Source organism: Cavia porcellus, unplaced genomic scaffold (assembly GCF_034190915.1).
Source record: "Cavia porcellus strain 051 isolate PalLab524CR breed Dunkin Hartley unplaced genomic scaffold, mCavPor4.1 scaffold_26, whole genome shotgun sequence".
NCBI classification, from domain to species: Eukaryota; Metazoa; Chordata; class Mammalia; order Rodentia; family Caviidae; genus Cavia; species Cavia porcellus.
Window position 1 is genome coordinate 5,146,645 of NW_026947509.1, and position 18,219 is coordinate 5,164,863.

The following is an 18,219-nucleotide window of genomic DNA, read 5'->3' on the forward strand; positions in this document are numbered from 1 at the left end:
AGGTTCTACCTTCTGTTCATAACTTGACAATTTTTCTGCAAGTTCTGCATTGTCCTTTGTGGTAGTCTTCACCTTCTCAGCAATCTGCTGTTCAGTGACTAAAAAGAGGAAGAAGCCAGGTTACTAGGAGCACTAAATGGAACTGAGCTGCACAGTGTCTCAGCAGCAAGGACACCTGTGAGGCTCTGTGAGAGACAGGGCTTAGCACAGCTACCTGCCTGTCCAGAGAGACCCGCAGCTAACAGCAACAGTGCACAGGACACTGTTAAACTTTAAGAAAACTATAGTAACACTTGTTCTGAGGAGATACCAATTACTGCAAAGGCAGGAGATACAGTAAAATGTCACACAGTTGGAGAGGCTCCTTTCACAAAAGGCACTTGTTCTCTGAAAAGGGATCACTTCAAATGAATGTCATTTGCTACGAGAAACGGAAACTTCAGGCTACGGATCTACACTGCTGTCTCTCGAGCTCCTCTGCCGACAAACCTATAGGGGCCGAGGTGTTCCTAGCACAGACACACTGTCCTCTCGCCACACCTGTGTGGTCCAGCCACGCTCGGTCTGTTCCAAGTAAGCAGTCACCCCTGCCTCCACATCTCCTACCTCAGCCAGTACCATCACCCTGCCCACTATACCATGTTAGTAGCAACAGTTAAATGTGGAGCAGTTAGTAAGTCAAATCAGACACCAAAGTCACTGTCGCTCCTAGCCTGCCTAAAAGTCCTCCCAAACACCAACGGGAAGAGATTTACCTTGGTATATTCTCTCCTTCACCTAGAAGAGAAAGAGAGAATTAAATTTGATGTCAAACATTTGATTAAAAGGAATGCATAGTTCCTAACACAAGTCAGGTTCATAACCAAATGAAAATTTAGTAACTTTAGTTCAGGATAAATCCATACAATGAAAAATGAATTATAAATAGCCTCTGATACAGAGGAAGAGTAAGGAGCGTGTCTTACCTCACAGCTACACACAGGCTTGTGTGCCAGGACCAAGTGAACACCAGGCTTATGAGATGAGCATTTGGCTTCAACAGTGAAATGCTTGTTTTTATAATACACACATTATTGATTTACTTACTCAAAATTACTTGACAATCCCAAAAGCAAGCATGCAGTCTACAAATGGGTGACCACATGGAAAACTGGCGAGCGAGATTACCAGCATAACCTTTGCACTAAGATACGCCTCTCTCACTCACTGGAAGATACCTCAGAAACCCTATTTCAAGTCATCTATTGACTCAATTAAGAAATAATCTAATACACCTCATCATCTGATTTCCCCAGACCACAAAAACAGTAATAAATCTAAGCGGAAGGGAAGACACCAGAAGAACACAGAAATGACAGCTTCTAGGAAGAGCACAGACCTAGTTCTTCCTCCCGGTGCCTTCTGGGGTCATAAATCCTAAACTGTAACTAATTAAATACCACAGCAGCGATCACTGCACTTCTCTGTAACACAGACTCTGTCTTCTCCTTCCGAGTGCTATAAACAGTGTAGGACAGCAGAGCGCAGTGCCAGCTGGGGGGAGGGGAGGGCACCTGTCCTCTCCAGGATCAGGAGTGGCGCCTCAGAGCCACGTGACCTCAGTGAGTGGGAGGAAGTGAGCCCAGGTGCAGGGTGTGAAGCTGCAGGTGAGCCTGAGAGCCCTGCTGGGGAGCAGCTGCAGGGGACCGGAAGGAGAGGAGCAGGCGAAACAGCACCTTTTCACCCCCACACACTTCCGCTTACCCTTCCAGGCATTCTTTCATTCAAGAAGCTGTTCAGCGAGATTCAAGAAGTCCTCCCTGGAATCTTTCATAGGGTGCTGTTTTGGGCTTGTTTTTGGTGGTACCTGGGACAGGGCCTTCACAATGAACTACATTCTCAGCCTTCCCATTATTCTTGAGACAGGCTCTTGCTAAGTGACCAAGTTGCCCAGGCTGGGCTCAAACTTGCCCTTCTCCTGCCTCAGCCTCCCTCTCCACCAGGGCCGCAGGAATGCACACACCACTGCCTGATCTTGCCTGGATGTTTCTACCATCTTACTGTATTTCTTGCCCTGTATGTTTCTACAGCACAGTTCATCAACACCTCACGGTCTGTTTCCACTTTTCCTACTTCACATTAAATTGTGAACACCGTCTTTGCCCCTGCCTTTGAAATACATACAGCAGCCTAATATTCTGGTCTGTGGATATAAGTAAGATGAAACATGGTATTCCCTAATATAGATCATTTAGGTTTCACCAAGTTATTAAATACTATTTCATCTAATACCTTTGTATAATATCTTAACATGTAATTTATTTCTTTAAGATCGTTTACTGATGTTATCATACCATATATAAGCAATTTATATTTCTTATCCTGTTTTGTATCCCATTTTAAAGGCTTGTGATATATAGAATTATTAAACTGCTTTTCAGGATGGCTGTACGAGTCACCAACTCTACTAACAAGTGGATATGGTTAGCTTGCTCTTCAGTCTTTGCCAGTACCAAGATTAAATTATTTCAGAAAACTTGAATTATAACCACTGATTTGTTTATGTTAATAACTGAAAGGGCCAATGATAACAGAATCCTCAATATATTCAGAAGTCAAAGAACAAGTTAATTCACTCACTGCAAGAACATTCCTCCAGAAGAAGATGGCAAACGAAACGATTCCCAAACAGGCAGTGAGCAACACAGGCTCCCAGGGGAGCCCATAAAAGTCAGGCCCGGGCTGAGCATCCTCAGGCAACGTAGCAACCAGCTGAAAAGGAAGGGCACAAATAACAGAAACGTTAACAGAACTGGCGGAGCAATCAGAAAGGATCATTGCAAATACTCTCAATCTGCTCTCAATAGTCTAAACCAACTTCCAGGTGCCCTGAAAACACTTCCGGAAAGGCGATACAGGCAGGCTCGCGTTCTTGTCTGGTATGTGCAGTCTCTAAACTTAGGGAGTGAGTTGAGCCTATTTCCCAGTTGGCCAACAGGCCCTTCTTCATCGCGATGTCTCACAGGTGGCCAGAATGTGTCCAGATCATGCTTAGGTGAGCTGTTTTCTATTACTGCACACACACACACACACACACACACACCACATTGTAAATACATGATAGAAGCCATCGGTTTGTGGGTCTGCAAACAAAACCACTATGACAATGATCGCCACCAATCAGACATCACTCCTCCAGGAGACGGTGTCTCAATTCGCTGCACCCTTAGGAAACCATCTGTGCGGAAAAAACAGGTGGGCATGAACGTGGCTCCCAAGGCGATGGCTGGCTTCAGCCCGTGCCGCTCCCTCCGGACAGCCGGGCCCTCTGCAGTCCACACCGCGCTCCTGCCCTTCGGGTATGGGTCTTCCGAAGGGACCATCCCACCGCGCCCCTCGCCCGACCCTGGCTCCCCGGCCTCACCTCCAGTAGCAGGGCTACGAGGGCAGCGTACAGCATCGACAGAGGCTGCAGCAGCTCGAAGTTGCCCGCGGACATGGCGACGGCGGGCACAGTGGCTGACACCGCGTCCATCGCGAAGGACCGCTCCCTGCGGACCCGGCCGGACCGGGCAGGACTTGGCCGACCCGGCCGGACCCGGTAGTGGCAAGGAGTCCTTCCCAGAGGCACCAGAGGGCGGGACTGCACAGCTACACCTTCCGCTTTGTGCTGCGCTATGAACTATAAACCTACGTAACAGACGGTCTCCAGGACGACGACGCTGCGCGCCTTTGCGGAGGGGGCGGGGTGAAAGCTGGGCCCCCGCGCGGGGATGGGGCTGGAGCGTCCAATGAACGAGGCTGGGGGCTGGAGCGTCCAATGAACGAGGCCAGCAGATGGAGCGCCCAATGAGCGCGGCCGGGGGCGGGGTCCCGTGGCCGCAGAGCAAGGCTGGGGAGCATCCGCGCTAGAGCACCAAGCTCAGGTGCCGCCACTGCTGGACCTGGAAGCCAGGCCTCGCGTGCGCTGCTACCTGGCTGCTGGCCTGGCTGGCACCTTCTCCCGGGTGGGGTGGGGTGGGGCGGGGCCACTTGTCAAAGTTCAGGGTGCACACCCTGGCACCGCGGGTCACCTCAGAGCAGGGGCCGCGGTGGCTGCCAAGCTCCAGGGCACCACGGCTGGCCGCGTGGCAGGTGGCTGGCATTGTAGGTGACGGAGCCTCCCCTAGTTATTCACAGTGTGGATTAAAAGGATCAGCAACTGATGGCAGAAACAAACGACTATATCAAAAAATCGTTGGGTGATTTTTTGCTATGTACTCAACAGGTCTTTCCTGATTATGTCTCAAAAATCAAGAAGCAAAAAGGGAAAAGAATGTAAATCTAATTACTTAACACAAAACAAAAAAAAAACGTGGAAAGGAAAGTTTGTAAATGGGTAAGGGGAGGAGCAGGGGAAGGGAGGGCAGGGGAATGGGAAAGAAAACAGTACCATGTATAGGTACAAATCCTCTATGATGATCATTAGGTATGTCCAAAATGTACCAATAAAATCTAATTGAAGTGAAAAGAATCAAAGCTTGTTCAGCCCCTGCCTACAGAAACAAAACACATGGAGAATAAGCTAGTGAGGCTCAGAAAAGATGTGTAAGTAGCTGTGCCACGTGAACATGGCTGCATGGCTCCTAACTGCACAAAGCGGCTCTGCGATGGCTGGCCAAGCCCTGAACAGCCCTGGAGAGAGATGGGGTGGGCGCACTCTTCGAAGGTGCCTCCCTGTAAGGAATGACAAAAGCCCTAAATGACTGCTGCCAACCTTGCCTGGACCCGCCTCCAGATTTTCCTATGGACCCAATCTCACTTTCTCAGTGTGCTGGAAATAAAATCCAGTGCCTTGCACATGTGAGGCAAGCTCTCTACCACCAACACACCTTGCGCCCAACAATCCCACTTCTGAAAATGTATTTCAAAGACAGAATACTAAACACAAATATTGGAAAGATACATTCACAAAACTTTGTAATTCCACAATTATTTGTAACAACAAAAGACTGGAAACAAAATGTCTATTAATAAAACAGCTATTGAATAAGAATGCTATGAATAAAGAAGATAATTGTATATTCTGCTATGTATATAAAAAACAAAGTTACTACTTCTAACTTTCACTTACATCTTACCTGATTTTATTCATACATACTCAGGTTGTCTGAAAATACAGATTAAGTTTACATCTTCCAATCTGGATAAATTTTCTTTCCTCAGTGCACTCCTAACCAGTGGTGAATTGCTGTGATAAGAATGGACATGTTGTTTGGTTTCTGATCTTGGGGAAAAGCACCCAATCATTCACCACTAATCGTGAGGTTAGCTGTAAGATGGTATCAGAGGCTGGTTTATATTTCTTTCTATTCTTAGTTTGTTGACCGTTTTGTGTGGTAGTACTGGAGACTGAGCCCAGGGCTTTATACACGCTAGGCAAGCCCTTTCGCAGTGAGCTGGAACCCCAGGCCTTTTTTTTTTTTTTTGGAGACAAAGTGCCTAAGTTGGCCTTGAATTTACAATCCTTCTGCTTCAGCCTCCCCAGCTTCTTGGGTAGCTAACATTACTGGCATGCACCACCATGCTTGACAAAAATGTGTTTGTTTTGTTTTGGTGTCTCCTGAGTTCAACATATAGATTATGTTTTTAAAGTTTACCAGGGGCTGGGGATAGCTCAGCAGCATTGCACCTTCCCAGACACAAGGCCTGGGAAGTATGAGGTCGTGAGTTCAATTCCCAGTTCCAAAACAAAACAAAAAATATAAAGTTTATCAGTTTGGTGAGTTACCCATTGATTTTCAAATTTTAAAGGAACTTTGCTTTTTTTTTTGTACCAGGGATCAAACTCATGACCTTACACTTGCTAGGCAGGGACTTGCACAGCTGAGCTAAATCCCTGGCCCTGAACTTTGCATTCTTGAGATAACCCCATCTACTGTGATAGGGACACCCAATTCTTGAGGTACCCCAAATGTTACAATGTGCCTCCTTTCGACATACTGTTGGATTTAACTTGTAGCGTTTCATAGAAAACTTTTATAGCTATGTTTAAAAAGATCTGTGAAAGGAGAACTTTCAGAAGCCAGGAAATGTGAAGAGTTCACCTGGAAATAAATAGAACACTCCATGTTCTCCCTGTTTGAATCAGTTGTAGGAAACACTGGGAACTTCAGACAGTAAATCAGTATTTCTACAGAAAGTGGCAGAATTTCTGCAGAAAATGGCCACCCTGGATGTAGAGCGCTGGCTGCTTCAGGAAAAGCTGCATTAGCCTTGATGTCATCAGGGTGGTGCCACCCTTTCACCTAGAGACAGCGTGTGAGCCTCAGACCACCTTGTTCTCACGTCGCTGTTTATGAACATAATTAACATCCAAAAGGTAAAAAAGAAAAAGACAAGAGACCCACGAAACTCCTTAAAACCTTCCAAGCGCATGCCACGGTGGTAGTGTCGATGTCCTATCTTTGATGCTGATGTCTGCCCACATCATGTTATTGTCATGTGCCACTTAATAAGAAGGGAACCGTGGACAACTGTGCAGGGGGCGAGGCCCTGGTGCACAGAGCTCTGCTGGAGCCACGGCTTCTAGGCCGTGCGTGGGTACAGCATGGGATCACCGTGTACCACAGGCGGCCACGAACATCCTACTCAGACAAGATGCAGGTGAAATGCACAGTGATGGTTTTCAGGTCCATGTAATCCTGGAGAGCACCACCGCTGTGTGTGTCCAAAGTGTCACTGAATGGTGTGAACCTATAAATAATTCTGTTGCCATCAGTGAAGGCTGGGATTGACAAGGCGTTATGTAGCTCATGTCTGGATGTCCCCCCAAAGCCTCACGAGGTTACAGGTGGGGCTTTTCAGAGGTGGCTGTACTAGGGTGTGTGGTGCTTAGACTGATTCATGGTGCAGTGCTAGGATCAGGGGCACCATGGTTCAGGTGCAAGTGCTGCCCGCCCTGAGCAGCCTGGGTAAAATGTAAGGGGCAGAAAGGGCCGGCTCTTGCTGCTCGGCTGCCTGCTGCCTGCTGTGAACTATGCGTCTTCCACCACGTGTCTTGATGTCAGTTATGGACTAAAACCTTCACAAACTGAGCCAAATAACCTTTCCCTCTCTTAACTTGCAGGTGTTGGGTATTTTGTCTCAGCAACAAGAGAGAAATAACTAAGACACAAGGCCAGAGGGAGCAAATCTAAGGTAGAGCAAAATTTCTCTAGCATATGAAGTTTGATTGGAAATATCTGTATGAATGCTGATGCATATTCCTGTTTAAAAAGCCATGTATCGGGCTGGGGATATAGCTCAGTGGCATAAGTACCTGCTTCACAAACACAACGTTGTAAGTTTGATCCCTGTATCCCCCAAAAGCTATATGTATCTGAGCTTTGTTCTCTAAAAAGGTCCATAAAAATGGCCAAATCAAAAGCAGGCAATAGGTACCGATAAAAATGAAAAAGACAAAAAAAAAAAGCAGGCAATAATCTTAGTATTCAGGATATATCCTTGGATACCATTTCCCACAAGGTGTAGTGGCACACACCTGTCATCCTAGCATTTACAAGGCTGAGGCAGGCGGATTGCTCTGAGTTCAAGGCCACTCAGAGCTACATAAACAAGTTCAAGGCCAGCCTGAAATACACAATGAGACTCTGCCATCAGTTACTTGATCAATTCCATTTTCCATTAAAAGGAATCAGGCTTGGGGCTGGGGGTTTAGCTCAGCAGCATAAGCACCTGCCTTGCAAGCAGGCAGTTGTGAGTTCGATCCCCGGTACCGATAAAAGTGAAAAAGACAAAAAAAAAAAAAAAAAAAAGAAGAATCAGGCTCTTTAGAGAAAAGTACCTGTGAGATCTGGGCTGGACATATATACCATAACAGAGAAACTGAGGAAAGTAGGTAGCCCTGCTGGGCATGTCGGTACACACCTGTAATCCCAATATTTGGAAGGTTGAGGCAGGAGGATCTCTATGAATTTGAGGCCAGCCTGGGATCCATAAGAGATTCAAGGCCAGCCAGAACTATATAGTGAGACCCTGTCTCAATAAATCAAAAAACGAAGATGGAGAAGAGAAAGAGAAAGCAGGCAGCCCTGACCATTCAGTGGATGCAAGCTGAAGAGACTTCCAGGAGCAAAAACTGGGAGAAATTCCACATTAGGGAGGCTAATAACCACCTTTTCCTTTCCCTCAGTGCAGGAGGCAGAGCCCAGGGACTTGCGCATACCAAGCATGAGCTCTGCCAGGAGCTGTGCACCCAGCCCTGACACTATTCTTTTTTTTTTTGGTATTGGGGATCAAACTCAGAACCTCCCACTTGCCAGGCAGGCGCTTATGCCACTGAGCTAAATTCCCGGGCTCTGACTGCGGCCCTTGACTGGACTGACACAGCTGCTTCTAAATTGACGACATTGCAGTGACCCTAAAGGAAGACATCAGGTATCACAGGAAGCCGCCTCATCATTTCAGAGGCTGTTTCAATGAGGATCCTGATTTATCCCACTGCACTGCACAAACAAAGTCCAGATGTAAAGAGAAGCTGACTGTCAGCTGACCTTCACCACTGAGCTACCTGTAAGACACAAGCAGCCCTCATCAGTGCTGCCAGGGACCGATGACATCAGAAAGAGGAGGGACACACAGTGTGGACATCCAGCCGTCTTCTGGGGGACATCCACAGCGTTTGCTACTGAGCCAGATGGAGCCACGTCTGACCACGATTTCAACTACGAGGGCCAAGGTGGGCTGGGGTGTGGCTCAGCGGACTAATGCTTACGAAGACCCGAGTTCTTTCCCCAGCAGGAAAGAAAGACAGGGAAGGAGGCAGGGAGGAGGAGAAGAGAAAGGAAGAAGGAGGAAATTCAACCAGGAGAAAAGCACGGAAGTTGAAAAGAGAGAAACAGGTTAAATTATAGAGGAACTATCGCTCACGCTTTGCCTCAGAAGCCTCATGAATGTTTTCCTCCGTGAAGACCTGGCGGCAGCAGGGGAGGGAGCTCACAGTGACTGAGGTGCTACGTGGCCCTGCCCATGGGCGAAGGGACAGGCAGTGGACAGAGCACACAGGAAGGCTGCTCGGCTAGCGCACGGCAGCCAGCTGTGGGAGGAGGACAAGCCGGGACTCCTCCTCACTGGTGACCCCCAAGCCCACCATCTCGCCCAAGTCCGATTCTGGCACCAGGCAGGGGGACCTGCGGGGCACCTTCTGCAGGAGGGGCTGAGTTCAAGGCGGCGCCTGTGCAGGGTGAGACCCCAAGAGAGGGAGTGAGGTGCAGAGGAGCAAAGAGAGAGCAGGGCGTCTGGCCACTGGCCGGTTCCCGGGGCAGCTCTGGGTGGGCACCCCTGTGTTCCAGCCAGCCAGGGCACACAGAAAAGAGATGGCCACAGGGGCCTGCAGACACCCTGTGTCATTCTCCATCAGATGTACAAGTTCACAGGGAGAAGTACCCCTGTACCAAAGGTCTCAGGTGCCAGGGCCCAGGGCCAGTGAGAGGTGGCTGGCAGAGGTCAGGGGCTACTGGTCACCTCCGAGGATGGCTCGGGGCCACGAGGCCCGGATCTCCTCAATACCCGGCAGTCACCTCCGCCTTAGCTAACCCTGGCCTTCTCCAGGCACTGATGTGCACAGAGCCAGCCAGGCCATTTCAGTTGGCTCCAAGCTATATAAATAGGGCTGACTGGGGTGCTGGCATGATCTGGGTGATCTCTGAAGCCAGGTGACAGCCCTGTTTCCCTATTTCCTATCTGGGTGTCTCCTTCCAAATGACTGAGGTGGGCAGGATGCTAAGCCCACTCCAGGGCTGTCAGCTGAGTTCCAGAGCCTGGAGATCAGAGACTGTGACTTCCAGGGGCAGAAAAGTTTACACATCAGACCCTGGAACAGCAGCCTCCCAAACATCAACGGCCTCCTCAGCTGTGTTACGCAGGTCAGTCTCTCTGCATACCCTTCTCCCTGCACACGTTCAGGCCTCCTAGCTATCCCAGCTCACGGCACTCACATAACGCCCTCCATTCTTACAGTCCTCACCCTGAGCCACTCCCTTCTTCATGAATTAATAAAATCTGGGTTAGGCCTGGATCGAGGCCTTTGTTCCATAAACCCTCATCTGGACCGGACTCAGGACCCCTTGGCTGCCATAACTGTAAATGTGTCTTAGTGTTTTTATTCTTGCTGTGGGTTGTGTTGGAGGTGGTAAATTGCCAGGATTCCAATAACATTTCCATGAAATTGCAAATACAAACTTCCCAGACCACACAGACTGCTACTGGGAAGGTTCCTGCCAGAAACTGCGAACGAATGGCATGCTGCTGACCCAGCTGCGGTGTTTTGCACCTGCCCGAATGCCCGACATCCCGGGTTCCTGTGACGAGCATGGTGCCTGCAGTGACAGCTGATTAAATCGGACACATGATACTTTGACAACACGAGTACCTCAACGAGGACCTAATCTGAACATTTGTAAAAGCAGGGGAGGGGATCTGAGGTGTGCCAAACATTGGATGTTAAGAAATTATTGTTAAGCTTGGGGTCAGACCTTTGAGTTCACTATACTATTCTCTGATTTTCTGAAAGTTTTCAAAAGTTAAATTTATCTCTAACTAGTACATGACATTAAAACTACGTATTTCAGGGGTAAATGACGCGCTGTTTCACTACAGATACAGACTGTTTAATGTTTAAATCAGATTAAACCTATCTCTTCAAATATTTGTCATTTATGAATAATAAAGCTTAGAAAATTTCTTACAGAATTTAAAATTTGTTATATTACTGTTGGTGTTATCCACAGCCACCTACTATTTATTCTCTGTTTTTGTTTATTTGAAGCTTTCCATGATAAAATACTGAAAAATAGCTTAAAAATTAAAGTACATGCGAGGGATAGAGCTCAGCTGCATAAATGCCTGCCTGGCAAGCACAAGGTCATGAGTTCGATTCCCTGTACAAAAAAAAAAATTATGGTACACTTTCAAATATTTAAAGGACTACTCTTTAGAGGAGGCGTTAGCTTTTCCCAAGGAGGCGGCAGACAGGGTGGTTTGGATTGGTGTAATGGGGTCCCCAGCTGTAGGTGGGCTGTGCCCTCTGGGGTCTTCGGGTCACAGGCCTCAGAGCTACGATGCAGGGCTGAGACAGGGAGCTGCTGCACGGTGGGGACCAGGCCAGCCAGGCCGAGGTCTCCTCTAACCCTGGGGTTTCCTGGGGACCGGCCATCCACGGCCCTGCAACATGACCTCTGGTGCTGGCCTCCTGGTCCAGTCTGCTCTGGGCACTCCCTGTTCATGGGGTCACTGCACTCGGCAAACGCTCCACTTTCCCATCTCCACAGCCTTTCCACAAGTCAGCATCACACGGTCCACCCCCAGAAATCTCCTTCCCAAGGAATGTTGGGAACATACTGGGCCGCTGAGACGCTTGTCAGACAACCTCTTTCCTGTTGGCATCTTGGGACATCACACAAGCTCTTCCCTTCCACCAGCACCCTACCATCCTCCGTGCCCCACTCAGGTTTAGGAGGGTGCGTGCACATTCTAGAAACACAAGCAATGATAAGGACGCGTCTTCCACCAGGAACCCCAGGGCAAGGAGATGCCTGGAGCCCACAGTTCAGACACCATCAGGGCACTGTGGCCCTGTGGTTAGGGAGCTTCCGGCTGGACCAGTGCTCTGGAGCTCAGTCTGCCTGTTCCTCTTTTGAGGGACTGAGAAACAGACCTACTGCGGAACCCTGGCCTGCTTCCCACCCTGGAAGGACCCCGCACGGTAGCGGCACTCCACACTGGCACACAACTTCCCTTATGCTGTGCCCTGGACCCCCCCACACACACTGGGCAGTGCCAGCTCTTCACATGTCCCTGGGCACCCCGAATGCACTTTCCCATGTGCTCCATTGCCCCGGACATGCTTTCTCTGAGGCAGCCTATCTACGCAACAGCGGCAGGGAGCTGCTCCTCAAACTCCCCTTCATCCTGACTGCCTGAGCAGCTCCTAGCTCCCTCCTCCATCCATCCTTGGACCTCGGGCAGCCACTTCCCTGCATGTACGCTCCACGAGCAGGCAGACACGTCCCTCCCGGCTACACCTCTGTCCCCACCAGTCCCACGGTGCTGGCCTGGGAAAAGCCCTATCCCCCTGGTGTGTGCCCTGCCGCAGGCCTGGCGGGCAGCAAACCCTGGGCCCATCGGCCCATCAGCCAGGCTTCCAACGACCAGCCCCCCGGTCCTTTTAGGGGCTACTGTGAAGGGCCTGGACTCACTTCCGGGCCGCATCCAAAGATCTTGGCTCAAAATCCACTTAGAAAGGACAATGCTAGACAGTCTCGTCCACTTACCACCTTGCTGACACAAGGCAGGAACCAATGCAGCATCAGGACCACACTTTCCAGGTAGCTGGGCTCCTCCCTGCTCACCTCTGCTGGCTGCTTCTCCGCACGCCCAGGCTCGGCTCCAGAGACTTCTGTCATAATCACCCCTAAACCGCAGCAGGGAATGGACACTCGATTTCAGGTTCTGGGAGAACTGTGCTGTTACATTTATTCACTGAGTATCTACTATCAATCACTATTCCTGGAATATGTGGTCTTCCTGCCTTGTGTACTGGTGCACGCCTGTAACCACATTACTCGGGAAGCTGAGCAGGAGGATCGCCGTGAGTTCAAGGCCAGCCTCAACTGTATAGTGACACCTTGTCTCAAAATAAAACAACACAAAAAAGTGTGGTATCCCCGAGGACAGTTAGAAGGAAAAGAGCTGCAGAACAGCAATCAGGGCTGCTGGCTGTCTGCCCCAGAGGCCCTGACCCTTAAAGCACACGGTCTTTCGAGGGTGCACTGGATGAAGATGTGAAAATGACTGCACAAGTGGCCATGGTGGCCCTGGTGTGGCCGCGGCCACGGTTAGGCTGGGCAGGTGCAGCTCCCTAGTCATGCTCCACCCTCCCCACTCTGCTGTCTGCCAGCCCTGGTGTCACATCTCTCAGCTTTACACCTCTGCAGTACTCTCCCTCTGCCTCAGCAGCTCAAGTTCTGGACAGCATCCCCATGAGGCTCCTGCTAGGTGGAGTGACCAGCAGGCTTTACCTGGGGCTTCGTCCTCCTGCGCTCCTGGGCTCTGCACCACTTCAGGGGCACCTGCGTGCCTGGTCACAGGTTGGCTCCAGGGGTTCCTCGGCTTCTCAGAGGGCTGGGAGCTCGGACCTTCCTCGGTCTCCTGTGGGAAGTCGTCGCTTCGGGGCAGCTGCATCTCTGTAGGGAGAGGAGCTGCTTAGGGCCTGGACGACAGCTGGCCTGCCCTGCTGCCTGCACCCCGGGGGCCCCATTCTACCACGGGGAGCACGACTGGTGGGAAGCAGAGTCTCCACAACCCTCAGCCCACACAAGGCACGGACTGCAGCATCTGTCCCACTGGGCAGGGACACAGGCTCTTGGGCACGGCCCTCACCTTGGAAGCCACACTGCACACCATGCTAAGAGCCAGAGAGCAAACCCTATCTTGCAAGACCCCAGAGCTCAGTAAGTGTGACCCTCGTGAAGGTGGCCTCTTTTCAGCCTTCTATTTCATTTGGGTTTTGCACTCTTATCCAAAATGTATTCACTTTTTCTTGTTTGGTTTTTTTTGAGAAGGATTTCACTATATAGCCCAGGCTGGTCTCAACTTCACAGGAATCCTCCTGCTTCAGCCGTCTTAGTGCTGGAATTACAGGTGTGCACTACCACACCAGCCCAAAATATACCCATTTTGATGAAGTGCAAAAATGTTCTCCCCTGCTAGTTCTCAGGAAAATTTAGCTTGCTGGGAAGACAGATTTCCTTGCAGGTCTCTGTCCTGGGGTTCACTACACATTCTGGGCTCAAGCACTGGGGTTCAGAGCCATGTCAAGGTCCTGGCCCGGGAGAGGTCAGCCAGCGCTGACTGTCGGTTTCCCTGTGCCGGTCAGAAAGCACCTCCCCATGTGACTCCGTGTTCCTTTCTGGTGCTGGGGATGGGAGCCAAGGCACCACAGACAGGCACCTCCTTGTTAAAGGCAGAGGGAAGAGCCCAGGGTCCAGTGTAGCCACGGGAATGAGTGACCGCCCTCTAGAGGCAGGGACACCACAATATGTGCGGGAGAAATAACTCCGCCCAGGCACGATGGGAAACTCATGCTGATCACTCCTGGGTTAAAGACTAGTGGTTTTAAAATTACAAAGCTGAGTTCAGCCAGACAGGGTGGGCACGCCTGTAATCCCAGTACTTGGGAGGCTGAGGCAGGAAGGTTCCCACAAGTCCAAGGCCAATATAGGCTACATAGTTCAGTGAAAGCCAGCCTGCACTAACAGAGTCTCCAGAGGCTAAAGGAAAAGCTGTGTGCAATGTCCTGTAGAGCTTGTCTATGACTGTACATGAGCTCTGAGGCTGCCTTTATGCATTGTTTTCTTTCTTTATATCTTTCATCTTTCCCTGTAGCTTTCTGTAATGTTTCCTTCTGAAAATGCTAAGTAGTCTCAACTGTCCTGAGGGAACATGGAGTAAGAAATCTCCCTGCTTGGGAGACAAGAAGGAAGGGACACTAGGCCTCCTCCGTGTCAGCGTCCTGCAGGTCTGGGACTCTGGACCAACCTTCCCATCCCGCCCCAGGAGCCGAGGCAGGACTCTACCTTGGGCAGGGCCACTCCAGCCTTCCTCTAGCGCGGGGACCGTGGTCAGCTGGACCTCCTCGGCCAGGTGCTTGTACCTGACGAAGTAGATCAGGTCCTGGACGTCATCCAGCACCGTGTACTCCTCCAGCACGTTGCTCTCCTGCAGCCCCTTTTCTCGGTTTTCCTTTACGCGGGCATCGAGCATCTCCTCTGCCATGCTCAGGATCTGGGACTCGGAGGCCTGGAAGACCCTGTCCAGCACCTTGTCTTCAGCATAGGGTGGGCTCTCCTGCCGCGCGGCCTTCAGCCTGAAGGACAAATCCTGCAGCATTGCTTCCAGTGCGCCAGCGTCCAGGTACTTGAGCAAGCGCCCCAGGGACTGCTGCTCCTTGAAGAAGCTGCGGATGATGGGCCAGTCCTCCTGGCCAGCGCCCAGCCCGGCCTCGAGCCCCGAGTGGGGGCTCTGCTGGGACAGGTGGTCTCTGGGGTCTCCAGGGGCAAGCTCAGGACTCCCCATGCCCCTGGCCTTGTCTGCCTCCTCAGGGAGCTCCCCTGAGGGCCCTGAGCTGTCACCCCCGGGGTCCTTCTTCCCCAGTGCTTCACCTGCCCTTGGCCAGGGGGTTCGGTCCTGGCCCATGGGGCCACTGGACTCTGACACTGCCTGGGCCCTGTCCTCGGGCTGTGCTGGGGGACTTCTGTCCTCTTCCCCCACCTCCTCGTGGCCCGGCCCCCTGCCCGGCCTGCCTGCCTCTCTCATGGCCGTGGCATTTTCCTTTTCAATCACAAAAGTCACATTAGGTTCTTGTTGGTTTTCTTTGGTTCCTAAATGTGCTTCCTCAGAGCCTTGTGGGCTAACAACCGGCTTTCCGTCCCCGCTGGCCTGGCAGATTTCTTGAGACTGCTTTGCACTCACAGCGTTTTCATCCTCCAGTAGCAACTCTGGGATCACCTCCCCCTCCTCCTCGTCCTCTGCCTCCTCCTCTTCCTTTCTCTCCTCCTCATCCTCCCCCTTCTCCTCCTCCTCATCTGCCTCGGCCTCTTCAGCATGGGACCCTGGGGCAGCTGTGCCATCCGGCTGCTCCCTCTCCTCTGTCTCATCTGCCCCCTGCTCTGCCTGGGGCTGGGCGGAGTCCGCAGCCGCCTCTGTCTCCTTACTCAATCGATGACCAAGGGTGGTAGCCGCATCTCTCAGCTGTAGCCAGAAAAGGTTTCCTCCTGGAGTGGGAACCTCCTCTTCAGATTTTTCCCACAAACCCGCTCCAGCTGGAGAAGAGAATTGGGGTGGGTTTTGTGCTTTACTCCCTGGTTCCTCGCTGTGCTCCCCATATTGGTGCTGCACTGGACCCAGGTGCAGGTCAGATTCCCCTGCTGAGACCCCTGCTGCCTGCTCGCCCTGTATGGATGTGTTGTGTGCATTGGCTTCCAAGGGTGGCCCAGCACCTGCAGTATCCTGCTCTCGCACCCCTTCCAGCACCCAGCTGCCCGCAGCCTTCTGGCCTGAGCTGCTTTCTGAGCTGTGGGCCCAAGTCTTTGCGCCCTTGGTAACTCCTTCTGGGAGTGCATGTTTTGTGATAGAGATGCCTGCTTCCTGAGGGTCACCTGCTTCCTGAGGGTCACCTGCTTCCTGTGGGTCACCTGCTTCCTGAGGGTCACCTGCTTCCTGAGGGTCACCTGCTTCCTGTGGGTCACCTGCTTCCTGAGGGTTACCTGCTTCCTGTGGGTCACCTGCTTCCTGAGGGTCACCTGCTTCCTGAGGGTCACCTGCTTCCTGAGGGTCACCTGCTTCCTGAGGGTCACCTGCTTCCTGAGGGTCACCTGCTTCCTGAGGGTCACCTGCTTCCTGAGGGTCACTGTCCTCATGCTCCAAGGCTGGTGGAAGGGGGTCTCTGTCCTTTCCAGCTGCCAGCTGAGGAGAGTCCTGTGTAGCTACTGACTGGGGCTCATCTTGCACCAGGGCCGCTTTGGGCTCCTCCAGACCCCTGTCTTTTTCTTTACTGGGAGGTTCTGTGTCAGCTCCTGGGTTGTTCTCATCATTTGTTTTAAAGACTTCTACAAAAAAATCACTTGTAGTTTCAGGGTCAAAAGAATTGGCTGGTGTCTGTGGCTTCCTCTGTGTGCTCTCTGGGCCTGCGCTGCCGTCGTCTTCCTTTTCCTCTGAATCAGAACCCTCCAAATCCGGCAAGTGTGAGGGGACTGTCCCGCCATCTCCCTCAGTGACAATGGAGAGGAGGGTGCCCCCCCAGGCACCCAGTATGTTTTTATTGCCAGCTCTGACACTGGGGGGCAATTTGCCCGCCTCCTTCAAGTCCTGGGCCCGCTCTGCTGAGGGTTTCTCCTGCTCAGGCCCTTCAGGAGGGCCCGGCTCTTCTGGGCCAGTGAAGGTCAGGAGCGGCAGCTCATCCAGGTCACTTTCATTCGCCTCCTCCTCCTCCATCACGTAGGACACAGAGTCCAGCGCCTCACTGTAGTCATCCTCCAGCGAGGTCACCAGTGTAGTGGTCTCGTCGTCGGACACCATGGCATCTGCTGTGGAGCCAAATTTCGTTTTCAAGTCGAGGGTCATTTCTTTCTTTAAGAGCTTGTAAGCATCCATTTTCTTCTGTTCACTGGAGGCCTGAGATCGAGAGCTGGTTCTGTTCTCGATTTCTGGCACTTTCGGTTTCTCTTGCAGCGTTTCTTCCAAGGCCTCTGAGGGAGGCAGCTCTGCCCCAGTGACAGTGGCTGGGCCTGTGTCTGCGTCTGCAGGGGGCTGGCGCTCCGAGGGCGGCGCGGGCTCCACGAAGTCCTGTGTGCGCACTGAGTGTGAGGCACCTCCCCCTGCATTGCTGTCTGCAGGCCCAGGCACAGGTCCATGTCCCGTGGCTGCTCCAGGGGACTCCTCTCCACTCAGAGGGGCTTCCTCAACTGAATTCTCTGCAGAATCTTCAACTGAAGAGTCATACAGTTCCAAAAACCCCAAGAGTTCTTCCACATTATAGCTGTCAAATTCATCTCTTCCCCCATCGAAACAGACAAAATCTGTCTCCTGGAAGGGAAAAGGAGACATTAATGTGCCACTGACCACATGCCTGAGCCACTCTTACCTGTGTTGTGGCACACAGAGCCCGACACTCAGCCTTGGCTCTAGGGGTGCCTGGGCAGCCTTGGCCCGGCTGTCTCTGGGAGGTGGGCAGCAGGGGCTGGAATCCACCATCTGCGCCAGTTGCACCCTCCCTTTCCATCCTCTCCCTGCCTCAGGAGCGAGGCTGGCTCACAGCTGAGACCTGACCCAGGCCCCGCGCTGTGTCTGGAGCCTCCCACAGGGAAACTGCTTCCACCCTTCCACACATCCACACCACTGGCTTCCCTGGGACAGTGCCCTCAGGCCAGCCTCCCTGGGGCCAGCTCAGTTTGGGCTCAGTAATCTCCCTCCTCCTAGACTGCAGTGTAGGAAGCAACATTTTAACTCTTTTTACGAAAGCATGGGCCATGTTTTCTAAAAAGCATAATGACTAAAAAATGGTGACATCTTGGTCTCTGCCTGCCTGACTCCTGGTGGCTTGGTCTGCTCTGAGCACAGTTGGAAGAAAGGGGGTGTCATTTATGGGGATCCCAGCTCCTACAGCAGACCACCTGACAGCCGCCCAGGAGGAGCAGTGAGACA

General features: G+C 51.7%; 1 protein-coding gene across 6 annotated transcripts in view; it reads right to left on the bottom strand.

Annotated features, from left to right (window-relative positions):
* The window catches only part of Mia3 (MIA SH3 domain ER export factor 3), a 35,603-nt gene that overhangs the window by 10,498 nt on the left and 6,886 nt on the right, over positions 1-18,219 (bottom strand). For 2 of the 6 annotated variants that reach the window (XM_013157494.3, XM_063236677.1), the window contains exons 4-9: positions 14,595-17,601; positions 13,038-13,202; positions 12,291-12,430; positions 2,620-2,751; positions 756-777; positions 10-98 (exon numbers count right to left, since the gene is read on the bottom strand). In XM_013157494.3, coding sequence (XP_013012948.2) covers positions 10-98; positions 756-777; positions 2,620-2,751; positions 12,291-12,430; positions 13,038-13,202; positions 14,595-17,601 — 3,555 coding nt within the window. Of the gene's footprint in view, positions 1-9; positions 99-755; positions 778-2,619; positions 2,752-3,403; positions 3,659-10,606; positions 11,491-12,290; positions 12,431-13,037; positions 13,203-14,594; positions 17,602-18,219 lie in introns of those variants that run through there. The other 4 variants (XM_013157496.3, XM_063236676.1, XM_063236679.1 and 1 more) reach the window with 4 other exon arrangements.